The 23,638-nt window shown below is 37.9% G+C and overlaps 1 protein-coding gene across 2 annotated transcripts in view; it reads right to left on the bottom strand.

The window, feature by feature from the left end:
* Positions 1–20,330, bottom strand: part of UBE4A (ubiquitination factor E4A) — a 36,749-nt gene extending 16,419 nt beyond the window's left edge. Inside the window, exons 1-10 of one of the 2 annotated variants that reach the window (XM_012544972.3) lie at positions 20,201–20,330; positions 13,048–13,208; positions 10,781–10,990; positions 9,994–10,106; positions 7,141–7,293; positions 5,365–5,524; positions 2,940–3,142; positions 2,495–2,686; positions 1,427–1,760; positions 1,016–1,142 (exon numbers count right to left, since the gene is read on the bottom strand). In XM_012544972.3, the coding sequence (XP_012400426.1) occupies positions 1,016–1,142; positions 1,427–1,760; positions 2,495–2,686; positions 2,940–3,142; positions 5,365–5,524; positions 7,141–7,293; positions 9,994–10,106; positions 10,781–10,990; positions 13,048–13,168 (1,613 nt within the window). In that variant the 5' untranslated portion in view covers positions 13,169–13,208; positions 20,201–20,330. The remainder of the gene's footprint in view (positions 1–1,015; positions 1,143–1,426; positions 1,761–2,494; positions 2,687–2,939; positions 3,143–5,364; positions 5,525–7,140; positions 7,294–9,993; positions 10,107–10,780; positions 10,991–13,047; positions 13,209–20,200) is intronic. The other variant, XM_003764150.4, reaches the window with a different exon arrangement.
* Between the last annotated feature and the right edge of the window lie 3,308 nt (positions 20,331–23,638).

Raw genomic sequence — 23,638 nt, 5'->3', positions numbered from 1 at the left:
TATGTCATTCTCCTGGTTCAAGTACCACCACCTCCCTATTACCTCTAGGATAAAACAGAAACTCCTTTGTTTGGCTTTTAAAGCCCTTTCGGCCTGGTTTTAATGTACCATACTAGTCTCGTTGTATACTGCTCCCCTTTCCTGAACTCTGCAATCTAACCAAATTGGCCTTCTCTGTTCCTCATGCATGGCACCCCATCACGGTTCTTTATGTCTCTGGGCTGTCTATCTTCCATGCCTAAAATACACTACCACCCTTTTTTCCACCCTTTAACTCACAGAATCTTTTGCTTCTTTTAAGACTCAGCTCAAAGATCATGTTGTGTATGAAGTCTTTCCTGATTCCCCAATTACTAGGGGAGGAAGGAGAAAAGAGGGAGGGAAGGGAATAAATAGTTCTAATAAAGCTATTGTGTGCCAGGAACTGTGCTACGCCCTTTACAAATACTATCTCCTTAGATGCTCTCAACAAACCTGGTAGGGAGAAACAATTATTATCTCCATTTTACAGCTGAGAAACTGAAAGAAACAGAGGTGTCACAACTAGTTAGTGTCTAAGAATGGATATAAATTCAAGGGGATCCACAACTATGTCACTTATCTTGTATTTATTCTGTATATATTTATTCTGATGGAATGTAAGCTGCTTATTGTTTGTATCCCCAAAGCCTTAACAGTTATTAGAACATTTAATAAATGTTTGATTATTACAAATCATTTTTCCTTAGAAGAGTATGGTAAAAGGGATTAAGAGTAAAACTTTAAATTGCTGATCCTTTGCTAGTGAACATTTTGCAGACTGAGACAGGCATGGCTACATTTTTAAAAGATTCTCTCAAATAAGGAATAAATGCATTCAGTGGGTTTTTTTTCCCTTTCTTCTTCTTCTTCTTCTTCTTCTTTTTTTTTTTTGGGGTGAATCGAAAGACCTGAATGAGATTATACCTCTGAGATTCACCTAGGACAATTTTGGTTATGAACAGTGATTATATTATACAACAGAAGAGTTACATACCTGTGAAATCCCACGTGCAAAGTATACTGTGTCAGGACCAGGTTCTCAGTTACCAGGTTATAGTTTTGGGCAAACTCCAACTCCTGGTCACTCTCTTTAGGGATCAAACAGGTTTCTTTATCCAAACCTTTAAAAAGAAAAAAAAGAAACAAAATTAGCAGTCTGTAACACTGTTCTCATATGTTAACACCAGAGAAAAGGGACTCAAGGTAGAATCAAGAGTTCAATTGAGAATTACCAGATGTAGTAAAGCCCTTTCGTTTATTTTATGGTTACTTTTCTTAAATCTCTCCTCTCTGCCTCATCTCTTTTCCTTTAGAAAGAGATTAAGACAGAAAAGTGCAAATATAAGATGAGAAAAATAAGACAACATATACACAATACAGATTTGACAAACCTTTTCTGTTTTACCTTTCATATGTACATTCTTTATCCTCCTCTCTTCATCATTCAACTCTTTGAGGGCACAATAGGTAGGGTTAAAGGTGAGCAGCCTTGGGGATTTAGGTTTGCAAAATGGCTGGCATAGCTTCAGGAGGGCAGCACCCAGATTCAGGAAGAAGGCATCTGAGGCATACATCTGGAAGAAGATCTCTGGCATTTGATTGGCCCAGATCTTGGTGCGGCCTGTGTTGGCATACAGGCAGTTGCCAAGCCAGGATAAGATCCAATGCTTGGTGTCTGGAGAGAGCTGGAGTAAGTTCTTCAGCATCTGGTAAATCTTTTCATGGAACTGAGCCATGAACTATTTAAAAAAAAACAAAAAACAAACAAACAAAAAAAACAAACCAAACACCAAAAAGTTGTTTTACACTCCTAACATTTATATTCAAATACTATGTCAATTTATTTCTAACATGCCAATCTCTTCCTTTGTTCTTCACTTCAGATTTCTTTGGCAACTTCTGGACCCTCCACGATAAGAGATATCTTGATAAAGTATTGAATATCAAAGGCTTTATAGCCTTGGAGAAAGTTATATTGATGATGATGGTGATGGGGAATGCTTAAACTGCTCTACTTATTATATCAGACCTCTAGGGGTCTAACTAAAGTGAATTCTAAGAAGGCTAACTAGCCTATGGAGGAAAGTATGAGTTGTTAAGGCAAATTTTTGGCTTATCATGTGATATTCAACTGAGGGGACTTAAGGGCTTCACTTATAAATGAGTAATAATTAGGGCTTAGGAAGAATTCAAAGTAGATGGCATAGCAGCAAGGGATAAAGAGAATTAACTACTGGACTTGTAGCAGCCTATTCTCAAGCACCATCCCAGTTATATTTTTTGCTTTCCCTGATCTTCAATAGTAGTGCTATTTCTTTCAATAATTACTATAGAATACCAACTACCTTTGTAATGATCAATGAAAATTATTTGCTCCCAAAAGGAGCTCAAACCACCTTATTTACAACTATTTTCAGAAGACCCTTTGTTTTCCTTAAGGCTTGGGGCCTGGTATCCAAGTGAGAAGTTCCACCTGATGGATGTTGGCCTCCTGCACTTTGATCTCCTGAGGACTGGATCGGGATGGATTCAAGAAGTAGCCGTGGTTCTCTACTACCCCTGGAGTCTTTAACAAGCAGGAAATACTCAGAATTACTCCCAGTAAAGTCTTCTGGTACATCTGTCCATTGCTGGGGTCCTTGGGCTGTATGTACTCTACAAAAACCTGTAGGGAAGTGAAAATGAGCTTGGCTGATCTCTTTATACAGGAATGATTGAATTGTTGTATCAAGATCTAAGAATCTAAAGAGGATGGGGAAGATAATTCACGTTTTTTTTTTTGGTTTGTTTTGATTCTCTCAAGTCTAAAGATAATAATTACATTGGGGTAAGTCACCTAAAATCATCTAATAATAAGAGAATATTGGATCTTTAGCACAGAAGGTCCTAAAAGAACCTTTTCAAATTTGTAGACTTACTTTTGCAATATCCTTCTGCCTCGTGAAATAGAGAAGCATATCTAGATATGTGTATAGCAAAATTTGACAGAGATCCAAGTCTTTTATTCTGCTCAACAAAATGTCAAATACTGGAACCATGACTTCTTGAAATGTCCGAACTTCCTGATCCACTGTCAAGGCTTCAATGACCTCTTCAAGGAACTCAGTTACATCTTCAAAATCTAATAATGAAAAAAGAAAATGGGAAGAAAAAGTGGGTCAGAGAAACTTAAGATGGCTAAATAAATCTGGTAATTTACCTTTTTTCATATTTGTACTTATACTCTTAAAGCTAGTCAATTGCATATGGCTTCCCTGGTAAGAAAGGCAGCAGGGTATATGGAAAGATTATTGGATTTGGAGTGGGGAGATTAAGACATAAATCCTCTCTCAGACATTTACTTATATGTGATTGTAGCCAAATCATATAGTGGCCAATGAAAACGCATTAAAAATTTATTGAATGTAAAACACCATGCTAAAGGCCAGGGATCTAGGATCCAGGATGTTAAGCAACAAGCAGCATGGTACAGTAGGAAAATCCAGAGCTTGTTTGCTCTAGAGCCAGAGGACATGTTTTCAAATCTCACCTGATAAATCATCCTAATAGAGCAGGCCATTCTCATAGATTTAATTATTGTCTATGAGAAAGACTCATGGAACTGTCTTTCCCTTGAGCATTAATTCTGTATTCCCAATTGTTTACAGGACCCTTTATACTGGACTTAGTCCCATAGACAGTTCAAACTCAATACATCCAAAACTGAACTCATTATCTATCTCCCCACCAAAACTCTTCCAGATTTTCCCATTTCTGACAAAAGTACTATTATCTTACAGGTTTATAACCTTGGGATTATCCTGAACTCCTTGTTCTCTTTCACCCTACCATCATCCAATCAATTGTCAGATTTTGACATTTCTCTCCACTCACATAGCTACCACTTAAACAAAATAGTTTAAGCATCTATCACATCATAAAATAGATTACTGCAAAAGTCTCCTAAGTGGCTTTCCTGCTTTTAACTCTCTTCTCATTCCAATCCATCCTATACACAGACCAGATGACTCCCCTGTGATGATGGCTTTATAGTGTCTTTAGGATAAAATAAAAACTACTTTTAAAGACCTTCACGACCTGACCCTAACTTATTTGTCCAGTCTCACTGAACAATGTTCCCTGTCCTTCATTCTATGACACAGCAAGTAGTATTCTCTTGGTTCTTCACACATAGCATTCCATCTCCCATTCCTAGGCCTTTATATCCGTCACATCCTCTTCCTTTAAAATACAATTCAAAGGCCACTTTCTAAAGAAAGATTTTCTTGATTGCTCACATCAACTAATTGGGGTCCTGCCTTCCTTTCCAAACTGCTTTGTATTAAATGATTTTGTGTTTATTGTCATAATATTTATTCTGTATATACTTGTTTCCATCATAAGACTATAAGTCTTTTTACAAGTAAGGATAGGTCAGCCCTTGTATGTATAATCTCCAGATTTTAACAAGTACTTGGCATATTAATACACTTAATACAATTGATAGAGTGGCTTTTTGAGACCACTTTCTAATTATCAGATATATCTTCATACTGATCCAAGATCCTGTTTTCCTATGACATTTGCTAGCCTTTGACCTTGGAGACAGCATGATCTAGTATAAACTGGTTCTGGAGTCAGAGGATCTGTGTTCATATCCTACCTGTGACACTATTTGTGTGATCCTAGGTAAGCCATTTAACCTCCCTAGGCCTCAGTTTCTTCTGTAAAAATGACAGGGTTTGATGGTCTGGGATCCCTTTCACCTCTAAATTTATGAATTTATTATATGTATATGTAGGATAATGATGCTTGCACTATTTAACTCATAAGATTGAAAGAACTTTGCAATTCTTAAAGCACTACATAAATGTCCATTATCAATTGAAACACCAGGCATGAAAGGCTTTTAAAAGAGCATTTAAATCCAAAGGCTAGTATTCTTGTTTCCTTTTGTACTTTTTTTGGGAAAAACACCAAGTATCATCATGCTAAGTTCACTTGACCACTAAAATCCAAGACTATTATTATCCATGGCAATTTCAAACCTCTCATTTTTGGCACTCTACCCAAACTTTACCTTCCCAAACTATCCCACACTTCCCTTTTTTTTCTTCTTTCCCTCTCCTTCCCAATTAGTATGATTACCTCATCTAGGTGTTATGAATAAGTCAATCTGACGGATTCAGGTTATAAATTGACAGTTACAAAACTCCAGTGAAAGGAAGACAATTTATTCATTTTTTAAAACTTTGCACTCTTGTTTCACTTTAACCAGAGCCAAAAATGGCAACTGGACCATGAAGTGACTAATATTTCTAGGTACCCAAAGGTTTAGTTGCTAGATCTCTCTTCCATACTTACGAGCCCCTCGAATTGCTTCCAATAAAAGGTCTACTAGCTGATCATAGACATTCTGGTCAACATAAATCTCTGGGGTGAGGAGGACAGTTCGGGTATTAGATACAGTTAAGTTTCTACATCTCACAGCAAAGGGCAACAGGTTTTCTGGTACTTTGGTAATCTGAAGGGAGAGAAAAGAAACTGAGACACTTTGACCTGGAGTGAATTTGTAAAGAAGTTTTTTTTTTTTTTTTTTTTTTTTTAATATGAATGCATATTTATACAATTATCATGCTGTATAAGAAAAATAAGATCAAAAAGAAAAAAATTGAGAAACAAAATGCAAGCAAACGAAGAAAAAGAGTGAAAATGCTAGGCTGTGATCCACATTCAGTTCCCACAGTCCTCTCTCTGGATATTGATGGCTCTTTTCATCTCAAGATCATTGAGACTGTCCTCAGTCATTTCAGTGTTGAAAACAGCCACATACATCAGAATTGACCTTCATATAATCTTGTTGTTGTTGTGTACAATGACCTCCTGGTTCTGCTCATTTCACTTAGCATCAGTTCGTGTAAGCCTGTCCAGACCTCGCTGAAATCATCTTGCTGATCATTTCTTATAGAATAATACTGATCCAAAGTCCTGCTTTCCTATGACATTTGCTAGCCTTTGATTGCATAACATTCATCGTATAGAAGTTTTATAGAAATTTTTATAGAATTTAGGGTTTATTAAAAAAAAATAGAAAAAGAAAAACATGTAAAAATTTAGTGTAAGTAAATTATTTAAGCGAAATAAGAGGTACAGAGTAGCTTGAGAGTCCACAGCAGAAAAATGAGAACAGGATTCATGGAGGAAATGGCATTTACATAAGGCTGTTTACTGGATAGGAAGGATTTGGACAGGTGAATTTGGCAGTAGGAAGGGAATTAGAGAAGAGGGAATTTTAAGTGGAATTTTTAAAGTGGAAAAAACAGTGAACAAAAGTAGAGAGACAGAAAACCACATGCTGTGTTCAGATAACACTTAACAGTTAAGTCCAACTTGGTAAATTACTTAAATAACTTTTTAAATGACAGTAATGGGAGACAAAAGCTGTTAGGATTAGATTACCAAAGACCTTAAATTCCAGGCAAGAAATCTAGACTTTATCTCCTAATGAAGAAATATTGAAGTTTTAAAAGTGGAAGGTGGTAATATGAAGTATTCTTTATGAAGGAATGTCAGATATATTAGAGGTGGAAATTCAAGGAGGTAAGGACAAGGTTGCAGATTTTCTGATACTTTGGTAATCTTAAAGGGTGACTGAAACAATCCAAGTTAGAGATAATGAGGGCCTAGAGTAGAGTGGTAACAATAGCAATGGATGCAAGAAATATAAAAGAGGTAGAAAGGTCCAGACAATAACTTTCTGGAGGTGGTAAAGTCGGAGATCACATAAGTTTTAAGTCTGGCTGACTGGGAGAAAGGTGGTGCCATTCTCAGAAAATGAAAATACAGATATTGGATCTCTCCTATAATTAATGGAAATGAAATTTTTTTCTAAATTCACATAAAGCAGGAGAGACTTCACATTACACACAGGAGACCTTTGAAAAATGAACATTACAAAGAAATGCTGCCATTTGTGGAAAAGAAAAGATAGAATACATTGTAAGAAATATGGGCTCAGTCATTCTCTGGGGCAGCAGTCTCACACACTTAACACTTACTAGCTGGGTGAGTCAGTTAACCCCAATTACCTCACAAACAAAACAAAGGAAAACAAAACACAACAAACATTCATTCCCCTACCTCCTCTTTTGCTCTTAGGAAACAGGAATAAAGGTAGCAAAGAATGTGCTTTTCCCCTGCATCTCGATCTGCAGAGAGGTTTAATGTTGTGGAACAGGTCATGTTAATCAAGTGGTTGCTTGGATCCTGAAGCAGCAATCGGGTAAAGAGGGCCTAATGAGAACAACAAGAAAAATTACAAAAAGTTGCAAACAATTAAAGCTCTAATGCTAGAGGCATCCAATGCTAATAAAGGAAGCATTCCCTGGTTTCTACTTGTTCAAGAGATCCCATTCCATCTCACTTCCTCCAACAGATCCTGTCTGTCATCCCCACTCTTTTTCACTTTTTTTTCAACTTTTCCCTCTCTCTTGCTCATTTCTTACAGCCTACAAATATGCCTATGTCTTCCCCATCCTGAAAAACCTTTACTTGGCCCTTTTGTTCCTCATAATAGTTATATAGAATTATATTTACATTATGTAATACATAATGTTATATATACATACACACATACAGAGTGATGAGGTTTGGAGTGGTCTTGATTCCTGGTGGTCTAGAGGTTAGTGGCTATAAGAGAGTTATTAAGAATTCCCTTTAAATGGGCTGCAGATTTTAGGAGTGAGAGAATTCACTCATACCCAAATATTAGTTGCAAAATGAAAGTTTATTGTTAGATAGAAATCAGTTTAACCAGAGACTGACTTCTATAGTGGTAGATCTATGGAAAATAGAGTTTTGCACTGAGAATGCATTTCTCAATGGACAGAAAGTCCTGGCAGCTGAGTGAGCTACCAAGGTCCATCTGCAAAGATTTTAATTGATGGAAGTTTATTATATTGGGTATCTTAGTGAGGGTTGGGAAGCCCAAGCATATCAGAATCAGTGGGGGCTGGGCAGCTCAAGCAAGTCAGAATGGGGGCTGGGACAAGCCCAGATCTCTTAATGGAATTCAAAGGGATGCTTTTTGACCAGGATTTGTAATTGAATCAAAGGCTCTGGCATCCTGGAAAGACAACTTGTCTGGGGAGGATATGCCTCAGCCAAGAGGGGCTGGGAATCTGAAAGGAATCACAGAGCAATAGGAAATACAGTTTCTTAAAGGAACCCCAACCTAATTCAAGAGTATACATAACAATTGTCTTGAAGGGGCCATCTACAATAGGCGTCTCCACTTTTTGGCCTTTCACTCTCTTCCTTTTTCTTATTGTTGCAGTCATTTCTGTCTCTTTGTGACCTTATTTGGGTTATGATACAGGAGTGGTTTGCTATTTCCTTCCCCAGCTCATTTTACAAATAAGGAAACCGAGGCAAACAGGCTTCAGAGACTTGTCCAGGCTCACACAATTAATAAATTCCTAGGGCCAGATTTGGACTAAGGTCCTCCTGACTCCAGGCTCAGCACTCTATCCATTGCACCAACTAGATGGTGCATTCTCTTCTTAACTTCTTTCAATATAGCTTATTATTCCATCAAAATTGTTCTCTCTTACTAATGATCTTTTAGTTGCCAAAATTAAGGGCCTCTTCTTCCTTCTCAACTTCCTTGACCCCTCCTTTTTTTTCTGATAAGTTCCCCTGGATTTAATTAACGTCTCTGTGCTGATGATTCTCAAATCTACATTTTCTGTCCCAATCTCTCAGCTGCCTTTCAGACATCTCAAACTAGTATGTCCAGTTGACACCTTAAACTAAATATATTTAAAACATAATTCACTATCTTTCCCACTAAACACTCCCTACTTCCTATCTTCCCTATGATTTTTGAGGAAAAGATTCTCCTAGTTCCCCAGGCTCACAACCTATGAGTAATCCTGGATTTCTCAAATAACCCATAACCAATTTATTGCCAAAGTTTGAAGATTTCATATCTGCAATCTCTTGAACACCTCCACTTCTCTCTTTGAGCACTCCCATCCCCACTGATGTAAGCCTTTATCACCTTAAACCTGGACAGCAGCAGTAGCCTTTAGCTGGGTCTGCTGGCCCCAAGTCTTCTCCCCTCTAATCCACCCTCTATTTAGTTGCTAAAGTGATTTTTCAAAAGGATAGTTCCAATCAAGTCACTTCCTCATTCTGTCTAATTAATGTAGTGGTTTCCTACTGCCTCCAGGAACACAAACAAAATGTTCTGCTTTGGCATTTAAAGTCCTTCACAATGTAGGTCTCTCTTACCTTCCAGCCAAGTTATATTTTTATTCCCTAACACATACTCTTTGATGTGGTGACAGTGGCCTCCTTTTCCATGAACAGACCATAGCTCCTCTTGGCTCCCATGCTTGAAATGCCCCTCTTATGACTGATCTCCCTGGCTTCCTCTAAGTTCCAACCAAAATCCTAACCCCTCTTAATTCTAGGAACTCCCTTCTGTTAATTATTTCCTACTTAACATCTATGTAATTTCTTTTGTTTATAACTTGTTTTTATGTTGAGGAGAGGAACTATCTTTTGCTTCTTTTTGTATCCCTGGCTTAGCACAGTGCCTGGCACATAATAGGTACTTCATAAATATTTACTAATTGACAATTAGAAGTGGGGCAGAACCACATTAAAAAAAACAAACAAAAAACTGCCCTTTCAAAAAAAAAAAAAAAAAAAAAAAAAAAAAGAAATTATTGGCATGGGACATCAAGATATCCAAGGGAGACTATCCAACTTGATCAACTATACTTGTTTTTTCTTACATCAAACTTTGTAATTATGCTTACTCTTAGCAGCCAGTATGTGAGGTTTATCTGTGTGATTTCTGAGGTCACTACAAATTCATGGAGATATTTTAAATGCTTAGTGACAAGTTGTAGGGGCTTAGAATCCAGCTTCTTTCATAATTACATGTGACTAGTTCTCATTCAGAAAACAAGATAAAAACAATACCTGCTCAATGTTGTCCATATCAAGCCAGTCTTGTTCGTCCAAGTCTCCTGCCAGTTCCTCCAAATACACACAGCGGCTGGGGATCCCATTTCCACCTTTCATGCTTGGGTCACCTGGGAAATGGTTTTTATCTGTTAATTAAGAATAGACTTCTTTCTTACTCTGAATGCTAATTGTGGCAGTGTTTCTACTTATTTTTGAGTTCTCAGATGAGATCTAAGCATGATCCAAATAAATGCAAAGAAGTTAAGGGAACTGAAGATAAAAAAATCTTTTCACTGGTTACAAAGAACCTTAGCTTGTCATAAATCCAATAATAACATGACATTTAAAAAAGCTTTCATGATGGGACAACAGTAATTATTCTGACATCCCACCATAGATGGAACATGGTAGAGCAAAGAATGCCACAGTTCCATTCATATTTAGTAATGGATGCACAAGACAACTTTAGGAAGGAAATGAGAATATCTATTATGACCACTTTTTAGGTGACGAAGAAGTGATATGAGTGGGTTACAGTGAGTGGGATACAATGGGTTACTGAAGAACTACAAGTCAAAGATAGGATCCAGTTCTATTACCTGTTTACAATGTTTTTGGATAAAAGAGAGGGAAGTTAGGATAAAAAGGAATGATGAACGGGTCTACACTGGATAAGATGTTCCTCTGAGATGTAACTCCCTATTCCAAAAAGCACCATATTTTTCTATGAGCATAAAGAAGATCTAACTGTGATTTGATTAGAATAAGGCAGCTAGGAACACAGATAGAGTTGATGACTCACTGTTGTCCAGGGTGATTAGGAAAATCCTTTGGATCATGTGATTGATGTTGAGCTGCTCACATATCTCCTGCTGGGAACGGAATGATCGGCTAATCTCAGAGACAGAGTAGTCACAGTCATCCAAACTTTCCGACACACTGTTATCCGAGTCATCTGGGCTAGCTGAGGGTTCATCTGCCAGAAAATTTGATCTTGTAAACATACATTTCTCTAGGGAAGAAAACAGTCCAATACCAGGAGGGAGAAAAGAAGAAAGAAAAATGGGCAATGTGGGATTTTAAATTCATCGTTTAACTACTAATAGTCTCATGGCAGGACAAGTAAATTGCAGAATATCAAACTCCAACTTTCACTGTAACCACTATCAAATTTACAAAGAGAAAGGATTAGGTTCTCCCTCCCCCAATATAGTTGTATCTTACACTACAAAAATAGCATTATGAGCTTCCTATAGAATCCTGGAACTAAATCTGTTACTTATCAAAGTATACCTTTTCTAAAAACCATCTCAAAAAGCTACTTCATTCAAATATGGTACCACATAGGAAGACTGAAAAAGTAGTGTCATTCACTAAAAGCTATGAATTATTTAGGCCTGTCAATCCTTCCTTAAAAAATGATAGAATCACATTCTGAAAATCCAGGAGACCTTTCAGAACAGGCTCTGTTTTTCTATAATAAGGCTTATAAAGAATGAGTTTCAGAGCAGGAAGCTAAAGCTTTTGGCACACTATTAATTGCTGTTGGAAAACAAGTTGGACCTAATGGCATGATAAACCCAAGGGAATTGAAGTAGTCCCAACAGAGCACATGCCAGAACTGTTCTCACTGTTTACTGTTTGCCCTGCTCCCAATTTCAGATTTTCTAACTTTTGCTTATAGTTAGAAAGGGAATACTACTTAGCACCACTGCTTCCTTATGCATATAAACATAAGATTTTCCTATTTACCAGAGTAAGTTTGATACCAGACAAGTCACAAAGAACTAGGAAGCAATATATATATATATATATTTTTTTTTCTATTATTACATTTTCTTCTGTTTTTCATTTCTCAATTTCTTTCCTTCTCTTTAATCACCCTAATCTCTTATATGATGTAGAGAAGGATGAGTTAGTACATCAGAAGTATAACAACAAACAATGGAAGGAGCTTAAAAATCTCCCTGAAACTTTTCAACATTAGCACAAAAACCTTTCCTAATTTATATATATATATATATATATATTATTCTGAATTTAACACCTCTCTCCTCAAGAACATTTCAAAATACAAAGTAGAAAAAGATTACATGTGAAAAAAGAAATCTCTATCCTAATTACTTTTCATACCACTTCATTCCCCTCTTCATATTGTATGTTACTCTTTCTTCCTGTTTAAGCTTTTCTTTCCTTCAACAAGAGAGCCTATAATTCAGTTAAGTATCATTCTTGAAATGAAAAAACAAGGGAAGAGTGTCAGTAAGTCTTCTCCACTAATGATGAAACATGGAAATTCAGTTATATATATACACACACACACACACACACACACACACACACACACATTTTGGTGGAAATACACCATGGGATTTGGGGAATTATGGGAGCATTTAAAATGATTAAGAAACATCAGTCCATTCTTTCTATTCTATTCCTTGTCATCCTATGCCTGGTCTGGGTCAAAGAGGCCATTTTCTAATGGGCATGAGCAACTGTATTCTGCCAGTATGTAAGACTCCAGAGCTGAAAGGAGTTACAGTAGTCTTTTACTTCAATCCCCTGGTTTTGCAGATGAAGAAATTAAGGTCTGAATTTATTAAATGACTTGTTTAGGGTCATATGGGTAGTGAGGACTAGAGAAAGGTTTTGGATTCAGGTGCTTTTGTCTCTAGAGTCAATGTTCTTTCTACTGTATCAAGCTGTATGTGTGTGTGTTTTTTAATCTCTGAGTGCTTTCCTTTACATAAATTACCGTCTACAACTCCACATGGCTTGTTTCCTACACTGAAACGCCTTCAACTGATCATGTTAAAAAGATAATTTGGGATGTTTTGTGAGGTGTTTTTGACAGTACTAGAAAAAGTGACAGCTTGACAGCTCTAGGTCCACAATGAGCATCTGTCCCTTTGGAGCCACCTGTTAACCCTGGCTCTTTTCCTTTGTGAAAAAAACTCTTATCTGCTATAAACTCCAATTCCATTTCTCATTTCGGCCCCCAAGCACACTGGATTTGGAAAGTTCCCATTCTGGGTCAACTTGTCTGCTGCTGTTGGCTCATATACTTACCAGATTGCTGCTTCAGCTGTTCCTTCTGGATCGCTGCAAAGTGCTTGGCATCGGCCAGGGAACTGAAGAGAGCAGCAAAGGGGTTACTGGAGATGTTGTTGTTATTGTCCTGGTCTGTCATTTCACTTTAAAGTAGACTCCATCCAGACCTGGGGGAGGGGCTGTAGAAAGGGCAGGTGTCAGGAACAGGCCAGCCACACAACAGCTGTTATGTTCCCATTGACTTTTTTTTCCCTCTCCTTTTTCTTTAACACATAATTTGAAAGAATTCTGGAGGCAAGATTGATATGTGTTTCAAGGTTTAAAGTATTTGGAGGCAAAATAGCTACAAATTTACCTACTGGAGGAAGTGACTGAGCTTCAAGATGAAAGACTAAAATGAGATCAAGAAGAAGATGCATTTGCCACTCCTTTTTGAAAAGGGAAAGTCAGATTAAAAAGAAAGATCTGGTTAAGAGAAAAAATAACGGGAAAAAAAAGAAATTATTAACTCTCCATCATTGGTCTGAATAAGCTGCTTCTTACTCATTTACAGTAATGATGACAATATAGCATTTTTGCTCAAAGTTATAGGGAGGGAAATGGATTCTAGAGCTAGGACTGGAGCTGTGGATGATAACCATAATCTTAGGATGACAATTCTTATGTACACAGGTTAAGAGGTAGATACCCAATAAAAATTAAAGAACTACTATTTCTCAGTCATGCTCCTAGGCTTAACTGTTTAATGGTCTTCTAGACCTACTAAAATGTTTAGATCATTCCTTATTACATTTAAGAAAGACATAAATAAATTCAACTTTGGGAGGTCCATTACATAACCTGAAACTGATTGGTAACTTGGGATTATTTAGTGAGTTTGCATTTGAGAGGATTTTGCTGATCAAATTTTTCCTTTCTGAAGCAGTCAAGTGGACCTGGTGTCACAACTTGTTCAACAATTGGGGATCTAAAATTTCAGCAGAACCTGAACCAAGGCTAGAGATCAGACATATGCCCATGAAGGAGAGAGAAGCGAAAGAAATGACAGATATCAACTTTAAAAAAAAAAAAGCTAATGAACTTACTCAAGGACAAAAGTCTCAAAGTGGTTAAGGAAAGTCAGGGGGGCATTTGCAATAACAATTTGTATTTATAAAATACTTTTCAGTTTATAAAGTATTTTCCTAACAATCACTATATATAATATAGTTTTTCTTTAATTTTTTCTATAGTTTTCCTAATAATCACTAGATATAAATATATTTCCATTTTACAGGGATGAAAAGGCACAGGATTTGCTCATGGCTATAAAACTAGAAAGTAAAACTCAGGTTTCCTAATTCCAAGTCTAACACTGTTTAATAGTTCTATTTTTCATTTTTTTGAGCTTGGATAGTATTATTCGCAGAATCATAAAAATACTAATGACATTTAAAGGCTTATCCTCATCTCAAGGAGTAGGAGTTTAATAATAAATAATTTGACATTTAATGGCAATTCTACCAGTTGCTTTGCTGAGCTATACTCATGTTTTCTGCAACTGAGCTGATAGCCAATCAGGAGCAGCTGTTTATTGTTCATCATTTGTTTTTGAAGAGGATCAATGACCTCTTGGGCCATGTCTTGACATGTGTGAAGTAGGTTTAAGTGAGGCAAAGTTGCACAAAGCCTCACTCTCTCTTCCAGAGTCACTGAAGTCCAATGGCAAAACAAAAGTTAGGATGATTGGGGATGGCCTGAGATGCAGTGGATGACTTTTGAGTCTTCAAGGTCAGATCAAGCTCTAGGTGGCTCCACAATGGTGCTTTCGTGGCTGTGGGAACAAATTGTTATTCTCCTGAGGGAAGCTTTCACCTGCTTAGAACAGACATCCCCCCAACTCACCAATGGGTTTGAGGCTTGTCAGTCATGCTCAACCTAGGTTAGTCCAGCTGCTAAAATGGTTTTAGTGAGATACGGCTACTGCACATGCTATAGTTTCTTAAGAGTCACAAGTGAGAGCTGAGTGAAGGTAGACACCAGTGAATGGATGAGAGGTCCTGAAAAGGGCTGGGCAAGCCCCCATATTGAGATGCCAGTCCTGAATACCTTACACATACCATTAGGAATAGCATGATTAATTTAGGCAGATATCTCAAATTTCTTTTCAGCATGATGCTGGGTTCAAGTGTATCAGGTAAGTGTTATCCATTATTGCATACAATTTAAACAAGTTTTGTAGCTCATGAAGAGATAGGAGATAAATTAACAGGAAAAGTAATATGAATTACGTAACTACAACGAATAAGTGACAATTAGCGGAGAGGTTAATATACTGTTTCCCTACCATATGTAATCTCAATTAACTTTTTGACAAATTCAAAACTACTAGACAGACTACTTTGCTTGAAGCACAAAGAAATTCCTGGAAATTATCTTAATAGCTTTCCCAAATATTATATGGTACTCAGATCTTGAAGCCTATGGGATGATATATTTGCCATGCTCTGGGTAGAAGGAAAATGAACTGAATGCTGCCCACCATGGTGGAGTGCTAGATTTAGAGTCTTTAGAAACCTAGGTTCAAATTCCACCTGATAATTACTAGCATAGGCAAATTTCTTGTCTTCTCTGAAACTGAGCTGTAAAATGGAGATAATAATGCTTGTTGTTCCTACCCCTAGAAAGATCCAAGGAAAACCCCTTAACTCCTCAGTGCTACTGAGAATGTTCTAAGGTTGTAAGTTGGAGAACAGTTACCAATCTGAATTGAAAAGGGATTCTTCACCAAAAACTCCCCTACATCAAATAAGATCAAATGTCAAGACAAAAAAAAAATTCCTATCACAACGAGCCCTTTGTGAGGATCCAATGAAATATGTGGATTTTGCAAACCTCACAATGCTGCTGCAATATTAGCTGTAACTATGAACAAAACCTCTAGGCTATCAAGGATTACATGAACATTTCAAAGCACATCACTTAGTGTTTCTGCAAAATACAGAAGAGGTAACACAATCTCAAAAACCTTATTGCCTTTTTGAAATTAGCTCTATTTGGGCTTCCTTATGACTAATGTACTGATAGTCTTCTCTAGCACAAAGGATGAAAAGCACCTTAGTAGTAGCAAAGTCATTGGATATAAGAAGACCAAGTCAAGGCTCAACTTCTCCACTCTCCCGACTCACTAGTTATGTTATCTTAGGCAAGTCACTCAACATTTTTAAAAAATGGGGATAGAGCTAATTTTGGTATTTCAGAATGTTCCATGAAAGAGAGAGGATATAAACTCCTAGTGCCCCAGAAAATTAAGTGGTTTTTAATCTAGTTTTTTTCCCCCCCCACTAGCTCATCTTTTCCACAAACCCTAAGATTGGCAGTAGTGCTCTCCTACAACTAGAGAAGATTGATCCTTGCACCTCAAACTTAACATGTCCAAAATCAAGCTTATTTTCTATCTAAATTGGTTGCTCCTTTGACATCATGATTCCTGTGTAAGGTATCATGCAATTTACTCAATTGTTCACGCTCTTATCCCCGGAATCTTTTGACAGTACCGTCATGGTTATTCTATTTGTCATTTCTTTTCAGACTCTTAGATACTGTATCTCAAACTCCACACATCTTCCTCCCTCTCTTTTCAAATGCAGTCATTTACAAATTCTATTGATTCTAACTCAAAAGTATATGAAGCATGTTTGCTCCTCTCTATTCCAAGCTATACCCATCCTAGTATATTACTTCCCTACATTAGACAGTGTTTCAATAACCTCTTTATACATCTCCTTATATTGAATCTCTCCAATTCATTCCTCACACCATTGCCAGAATTTTAAAAAAAAACAACAAAAAAACATATATCTCGTCATGTTATTCCTTGGCAAAAATTACCCTTGAGCAGGTCCCTAATAGTTGCCACTAAGATTAAATTTTTTTTTTGGCTGCATTTGGAGTCCTGAGCAATTTGGTCTTTCTTACCTTGTTAGCTTTATCTCATACTATCGTTTTGCACACTGGAATATGATCTAACCAAACTTGGGCTATCCTTGCCACCAGTTCTTCCTTCATTAACCCTTTTCTAACTATCAATGCTCACATTATTCTTTTTACCAGTTAATACTTTTTTCCATCATATCCTTTAAAGCTCAATTTCTCCTGAAGCAAACCCTTCACACATTTACACTAAACTTGGAGTCAAGAGGATCTAGGTTTGAAGCTTACTCGTCCATCTCTTGGACTTTGCTTTCCAATTCTTTACTACAGTTAAATTATAATTACATAATTGTATGTATTCTAATTATCTGTATTGGTTATTTTATTCCCTTATTAGACGTTAAGCTAATTAGGATCACAGAATTGTAGAGCTTGAGGGAGAAAGGGAATTCAAGATCACAAAGTCCAAAGCCCTAATTTTAAAGACAAGGAAATCTGGGCTCCCTGTTTAAGTGACTTGTCTAAGATCACAGAGGTGATAATCTTCAGTATCAGAATTTTTCTTCAAGTGCAGCAGTCTATCAATGCCTGAGCTACCTCTCCAAAGTGCAGGCAGGCCTATTCCTCATTCTATTGTACGGAAGAATGAAGTTCTTTTTTGGCAGTCTAGTGATATATAAGAATGCTGATGACTTATGTGGGTTTATTTTATAACCAGCAACTTTGCTAAAGTTGTGGATTATTTCTAATAACTTTTTAGCAGAATCTCTGGGGTTCTCTAAGTATACCATCATGTCATCGGCAAATAGTGATAATTTGGCTTCCTCATTACCTATTCTTATTCCTTTAATCTCTTTCTCAGCTCTTCTTGCCTTTTTTGGCAGTCTAGTGAAACTTATGGACCCTAACATTACATCAAAACAAGTGCCTACATTTGTCATTGAAAAAAAGTGTTAAATTTTAGGTAGAGGCTAGTGAAGATAAAGATGTAATTTTTTTTCCCACCCAAGGTCATGGAATCCCAGACTCAGTGGGTTAAGTAAGAACTTTTTGCTAAGGGTAGTATTGTTAGGTGGTAGAGTAGATAAAGTATTGGGTTCAAATTCTGCCTCAGATACAAGTTGGGTAACCATAAGAAAGTCACTTAACTGCTGATTGCCTCAGTTTCCTCATCTGTAAAATAGAAATAACCTGCCTCTCAGGGCTGTTGTGAAGATCAAATGAGTTCAGTGTTTTGCAAACCTTGTAGCTACATACGTCTTAGCCATTATTATTAATAGCAATAAACTTGGAGTCAAGAGGATTTAGGTTTGAAGCTTACAGTCTCTACCTCACAATGTAGTTATGAGGGTCAAATGCAATTACTTATATATGATAGTGAGCAAACCCAAATTACTGTATTATCACCATTATTATCTAATTCAATGTTTTCCTTAGAAGCACATCAAAAGGACTTAACAAATGTTTACTTATTTGCTCAATGATTTTTAAAAGAGAATATACTAAAAGGAGAAAAAGTATTTCTCTAAGAACAAAAATCCATAAATAAATGATTACTCAGAGATTAACCAAAGAAACAAAATTCTTATTTTTTAAAAAAGTTTCTAAGGAAACTTTTTTTTTTCCATTTTCATCTGCAACAGATGGTACAGTAAATTTAAGCACCTATTATTTGCAGACACTGTGCTGAGTTCTAGGGAGACAAATAAGAAAGTTGGCCTTTGCTCTCAAGTGGTTAAATACAACTCCTTAAGAAAATTTTGAACGCACTTCTTTTTGAACATGTTTTCTCCTAAATAATACATTTCTCTCTCTGATGGATGCAAGAAATTATCTGAAAAACTACCAGTGTCTAGGTCCCAAGTGATATCTCAAATGGTTTTGTCCCCTCTGACTAGATACATCCAAGCATCTCTATTCCCAAAAAATATAAAAACCATTACTTTTTAATACCAAAAGTTGTCTATGAACTGTACTATTTCATGATATGGGATACTGCCAAGTATCAAAGGGCAGGCTTTTGTGAATATTTTTCAAAAAAAAATTTTTTTTGGACATCTCTTCTTGTCTAAATAGAAGAGAAACATGTGGACTACTTGTTAAAAAAAAAAAGACTCCTAAAATGAGGACCTCATCTACATGTGTTCACAGAAATCTACCTTCATTGCAATTGTGCCCACATGGATAAATATCCTTTTCCAAAAATAACTCACGTTTATATGTAGTGCTTTAAGGTTTACAAAGTGTTTTACGTTACAATAACCCTGTGAGGGAAGAACCAAGCCGAGAGAAGGACCTCCTCTAGGGTTGCAGGATTTAGAACCAGGAGGGACTTTGGGTGTTGGTCCTCTAGGCAAAATTCTTGTCAAGTGGCAGAGGAGGAAACTGAAAGCTGAGGTACCGTGCTAAGGTCACACAGACATCTTCAGATTTCAAATCCGGGGCCTCTTTTCATTAAGTCACTTAGTCTATCAGCCGCTTTAGGCTACCCATCTTTCTCTCCAAAAAGTGTACCAGAACAATTTAACCGGGATTTCTATACGCCTCTCAGAGTGAAACAAGCGGTGTTACTCCTTCTTGAAAATCCAACTGTGTTTCAAATGGGATCCACTTGGGGGCCCAGAGTCGAGTGGTCACAAAATCAAGGAAAGCCGCCTGGGGGGCTGGGAGCGGAGAGGCGAAGTGAGCCTGTGCATTGCCTTCAGCCGGCAAAGGGCGCAGCCGCGGCGTCGCGGCCCCGATCACCAAGAGCCCACCCAACAGCCGGCTCCACGCAGGCGCTTCCCCCCCTCACTCGAGGCTAGCTGCGGAGAAGTCGCAGGGCAAGGGCCCGGCAGAAGCGGGGTTCGAAGCCGCTTTCCGGGAGCTGCCCGCCCCGCGTCTCCCCCAAACCCTTAGTCCCGCGGCTGCCTCCTGCGCTAGAGACCCAGGTCTCGCCGACAAGCCCGGGTCGGACCCGAGATCGCCGCCCGGCCCCCTGCCCGGCCCCCCACGCGTGGCATGCCCTAGAGAGGGGTGTCAGGAGAGCGCGACTCCGGGGCGCCCACGCCCCCTCCCCCCCACGTCGCTCCTCCAGAGGCCTCCTTAATAAAGGGCGGTATCGAAGCCCAGTACGAGTGGGGGTGCAGGAAGAGCAGGGCTCCCGAGCCCGGCACAGGGAAGCCGCCTGGCAGCGGGGTCCCGGCCTCGGGGGTCGGGATGGATCCTGCCGGAGGGTCCCTGCGCCGCCGCCTCCTTCACCGGACGCACTCCTTCTTACCGGGGCCTGAGGGTGCCAGCGGCGGCAGCACCGGGAACTCTCCGAGGCCAAGGGCTTTCAACACTTCCGACTCAGCCCCGGCAACCGGAGCTGACGTCACCCGCCGGGCGCCCATGCCTCTTTACGTCACACCAAGGCGCCGGAAATACGTCCCGTGGCCAAGGGGGCGGCTCTGGCGGGGCTTGGATAGAGCTGCTTCTCCGGGGCCCGGAAGGAAGGACGACGTTTGAGGTGGGCGGGTGAAGAGCGAAAGGAGAGCCCTCCGCGCCATCCAATGGAATCCGCGCCTTTCCCGGTCCTTCCTGCGCTTGAGGGGCGGAGAGAAGAACAGCAAAGCCAAACAATGGGCCTGGCGCGGCGCGCCACGTGTCCTGGTGATGCCAAGGCGCGGGATTATGGCTCGAGAGCTAGGGAGGGCTTTCCTGCCACTTAGTCCTGCCCCTCACTTTACTGAAGAAGGAGGGCCCTCGGGAATGGAGAAGGGTCGTTTTTTTGTCCGAAGTTTCTTACTCCGAATCCAGCCTTTCTTCATCTAGCCGTTCCCAGGATGCCCCTGAGCCCGACTCTAAGCATCCTCGGGATGCCTTTGTTGTAGAATAACGAGAATAACAAAAACTCGGCTCAGCGAAGTGGTTTTTTTTTTTTTTTTTTTTTTTTTTTTTTTCCCCTTAGAACATTCTGTAATGTAATTAAATATAAAGCGGTGAAAAGCACTCTGATAAAAACCTCATTTATCAAAGCCTCGTTGAATGTTAAACGACAAGAGGGAATTAGTTATTACTATCAGGCATCATGTGGATAACTAGTGCCAAGAGCATTGGGTCCGATCCTGGCAGATGTTTTCTAAAGAAAATAAAAACAAAACCCAAAACATGACACCCCGTTTCTCTAAAATCTGATTTGTGTTAAGATTTTCTCTATCTTTAAATAAATAAATAAATAAATAAATAAATAAATAAATAAATAAATAAATGAAATAAAAAAATTTATACCTCCACTATATATTTGATACAAACCTCAATAAAATTCACATAAAAACAAAAAAAAAAAAAAACAAAGAAAACAAAGATTTTCTCTATCTTAAAATAAATAAATAAATAAAATAAAAAAATTCATACCTCCACTATATATTTGATACAAACCTCAATAAAATTCACATAAAAACAAAAAAAAAACAAAGAAAACAAAGATTTTCTCTATCTTAAAATAAATAAATAAATAAATAAAATAAAAAAATTTATACCTCCACTATATATTTGATACAAACCTCAATAAAATTCACATAAAAACAAAAAAAAAAACAAAGAAAACAAAGATTTTCTCTATCTTAAAATAAATAAATAAATAAAATAAAAAAATTTATACCTCCACTATATATTTGATACAAACCTCAATAAAATTCACATAAAAACAACAACAAAAAAAAACAAAGAAAACAAAGATTTTCTCTATCTTAAAATAAATAAATAAATAAAAATAAAATAAAAAAATTTATACCTCCACTATATATTTGATACAAACCTCAATAAAATGCACATAAAAAAAAACAGATTTTCTCTATCACTTTTTTTCACCTAGACAATGAAACAAAAACCCTAATTTTTAGTTTATGTTGATTGCCAAGGTATAAATACACTGAAAATTGAACAATCAGATTTGCCTATAGGAGTGTACTCAAGCAGACCTCTGTTTCCGGTCCTGGCTGTACAACCCGACTTTGAATAAATCCTTTAGGTCTGAGCTCCTTATCTGTAAAATGAGGGAGTTGCGTAAAATGATCTCTGATTTCTCTTCTAGCTTTATATCAAACTTGTGTGTTATCTTTTATCCATTTCAGAGAAGAATAAGTTTCAGAAGATACAAGCTCCCCCTTCCCCCTTTTATACTTTTCACATACCCCATTTATGAGAAACAAATTCCACTCCTTCCTCCTTTCTATACTAGTGTTTTCCTCCTTTTATCTTCCCTTTTCTTTGCTCTCTTGAAATCCTCTATAAACTGTGCCAATCCCCTTCCCAGGCACTGGGAATCAATTAAAAAACACAAAACAAAAAACGCCAAGAAAACCCTTACAATGTCCTTTGAAGACTTTAAGGTTCTGAAGAATTAATTTCTTCTTTCTCTGTTATGATTTAGATTTATGTGATCGTACATACCCTTCTAGTTGTTCAAATCAATTTGCAAGTTTTCTAGGTTTCTCTTGGTATTTCAAAGTTCCTACTCAGTGTTAAGTTTTTTAACAGAAAGATAATAGCAGCTGGTATTTATATAACCCTTATTTTGTGCCAGCAGGCACTATGCTAAGTATTGTACTAATATATAATTTGATTACAGACCAGGGGGTTGGTGCTATTACTATTCACATTTTACAATTGAAGAAACTGAGTTACGGGTTAATTGACTTGCCTAAGGTCATACAGCTAGTAAAAGTCTGATGCAGAATTTGACCTCAGGTGTTCCTTACTTCAGGTCTAATCTCTTTGTATTTCCTTCTAACCAACATCTTCTCCCTCAAAGATTCATTTTTCTCAGCACTATACTTTAGTTTTCTTTTCAGTATTATTCTTGGTGGGTCTGTTTCTTATGTCTTTTGAATATAATATTACAGTAACTACTCTTGTTTTTTAGTAGTAGTCAGGTCTTGTATGATCCTGTTTGTGGTACCTTGTTACCTGCTTGCTGCTTTCTGGGTGCTTGTGGTATTTTTTTTCTTGCATGTGGGGATTCTGTATTTTGGCTGTGATGTTTCTGGGATTTTTCTTTGGAAGATTTTTTTTTTTTTTTTAAGATTCAGAATAGATATGAATGCTGCTGCCATTCCTGATAACTTCCAAAGTTCCTGCTGGTATTTCTGACCACCCCAGGGTGACTAGTTTAGGATTTTGATCAGGTGAGTTCTACCCTTTTACTATCTTGGAACACAGAATCATGTAGGTTACATGTGTCTATGGTTCATCTCTAGTTGCATTAGGAGCCCATAAGCTTGTTTTCCTGTGCTATTTGCTGGCTTTGTTGGCAACCCCCCTTTCCTATTGCCTATGGGATTGGGTCTTACTTTTTGTGCAGTTCTGGGAGAGAAGTCACTATAGTTCCAAATGGCTTATTCAGTCGTTACTTGGACCGATGTGGACTTTAGGTTTTGCTCAATTAGGTTTGAGGATGTTGCATTCAGATAGCCTTGTTGGACAGATGTTTGATACTGACTCTGTATGACCCATGTTGTTGTTTGTCCTTGGTTCTCAAAGGGGACCATGACATCAGGGAGCTGATGCCATGACTTGCAAGTAAATTGGATTTAAGTGGAGGGCTATGCAAGGTCACCTGCCTCACTTTCCTTTCCTGAGCCATCTTCGTGCAGTGGCAAGATAGAAATCAGAATGACTGGAGATGGTCCCTGATGCAGTGGGAGGCTTTGGCCTTTTTGAGCTAAGGTCTTTT

The sequence above is a fragment of the Sarcophilus harrisii genome, chromosome 3, assembly GCF_902635505.1.
Source record: "Sarcophilus harrisii chromosome 3, mSarHar1.11, whole genome shotgun sequence".
Lineage (NCBI taxonomy): Eukaryota > Metazoa > Chordata > Mammalia > Dasyuromorphia > Dasyuridae > Sarcophilus > Sarcophilus harrisii.
The sequence above is the reverse complement of the archived record's forward strand: the minus strand, read 5'-3'. Positions and strand labels throughout refer to the sequence as shown.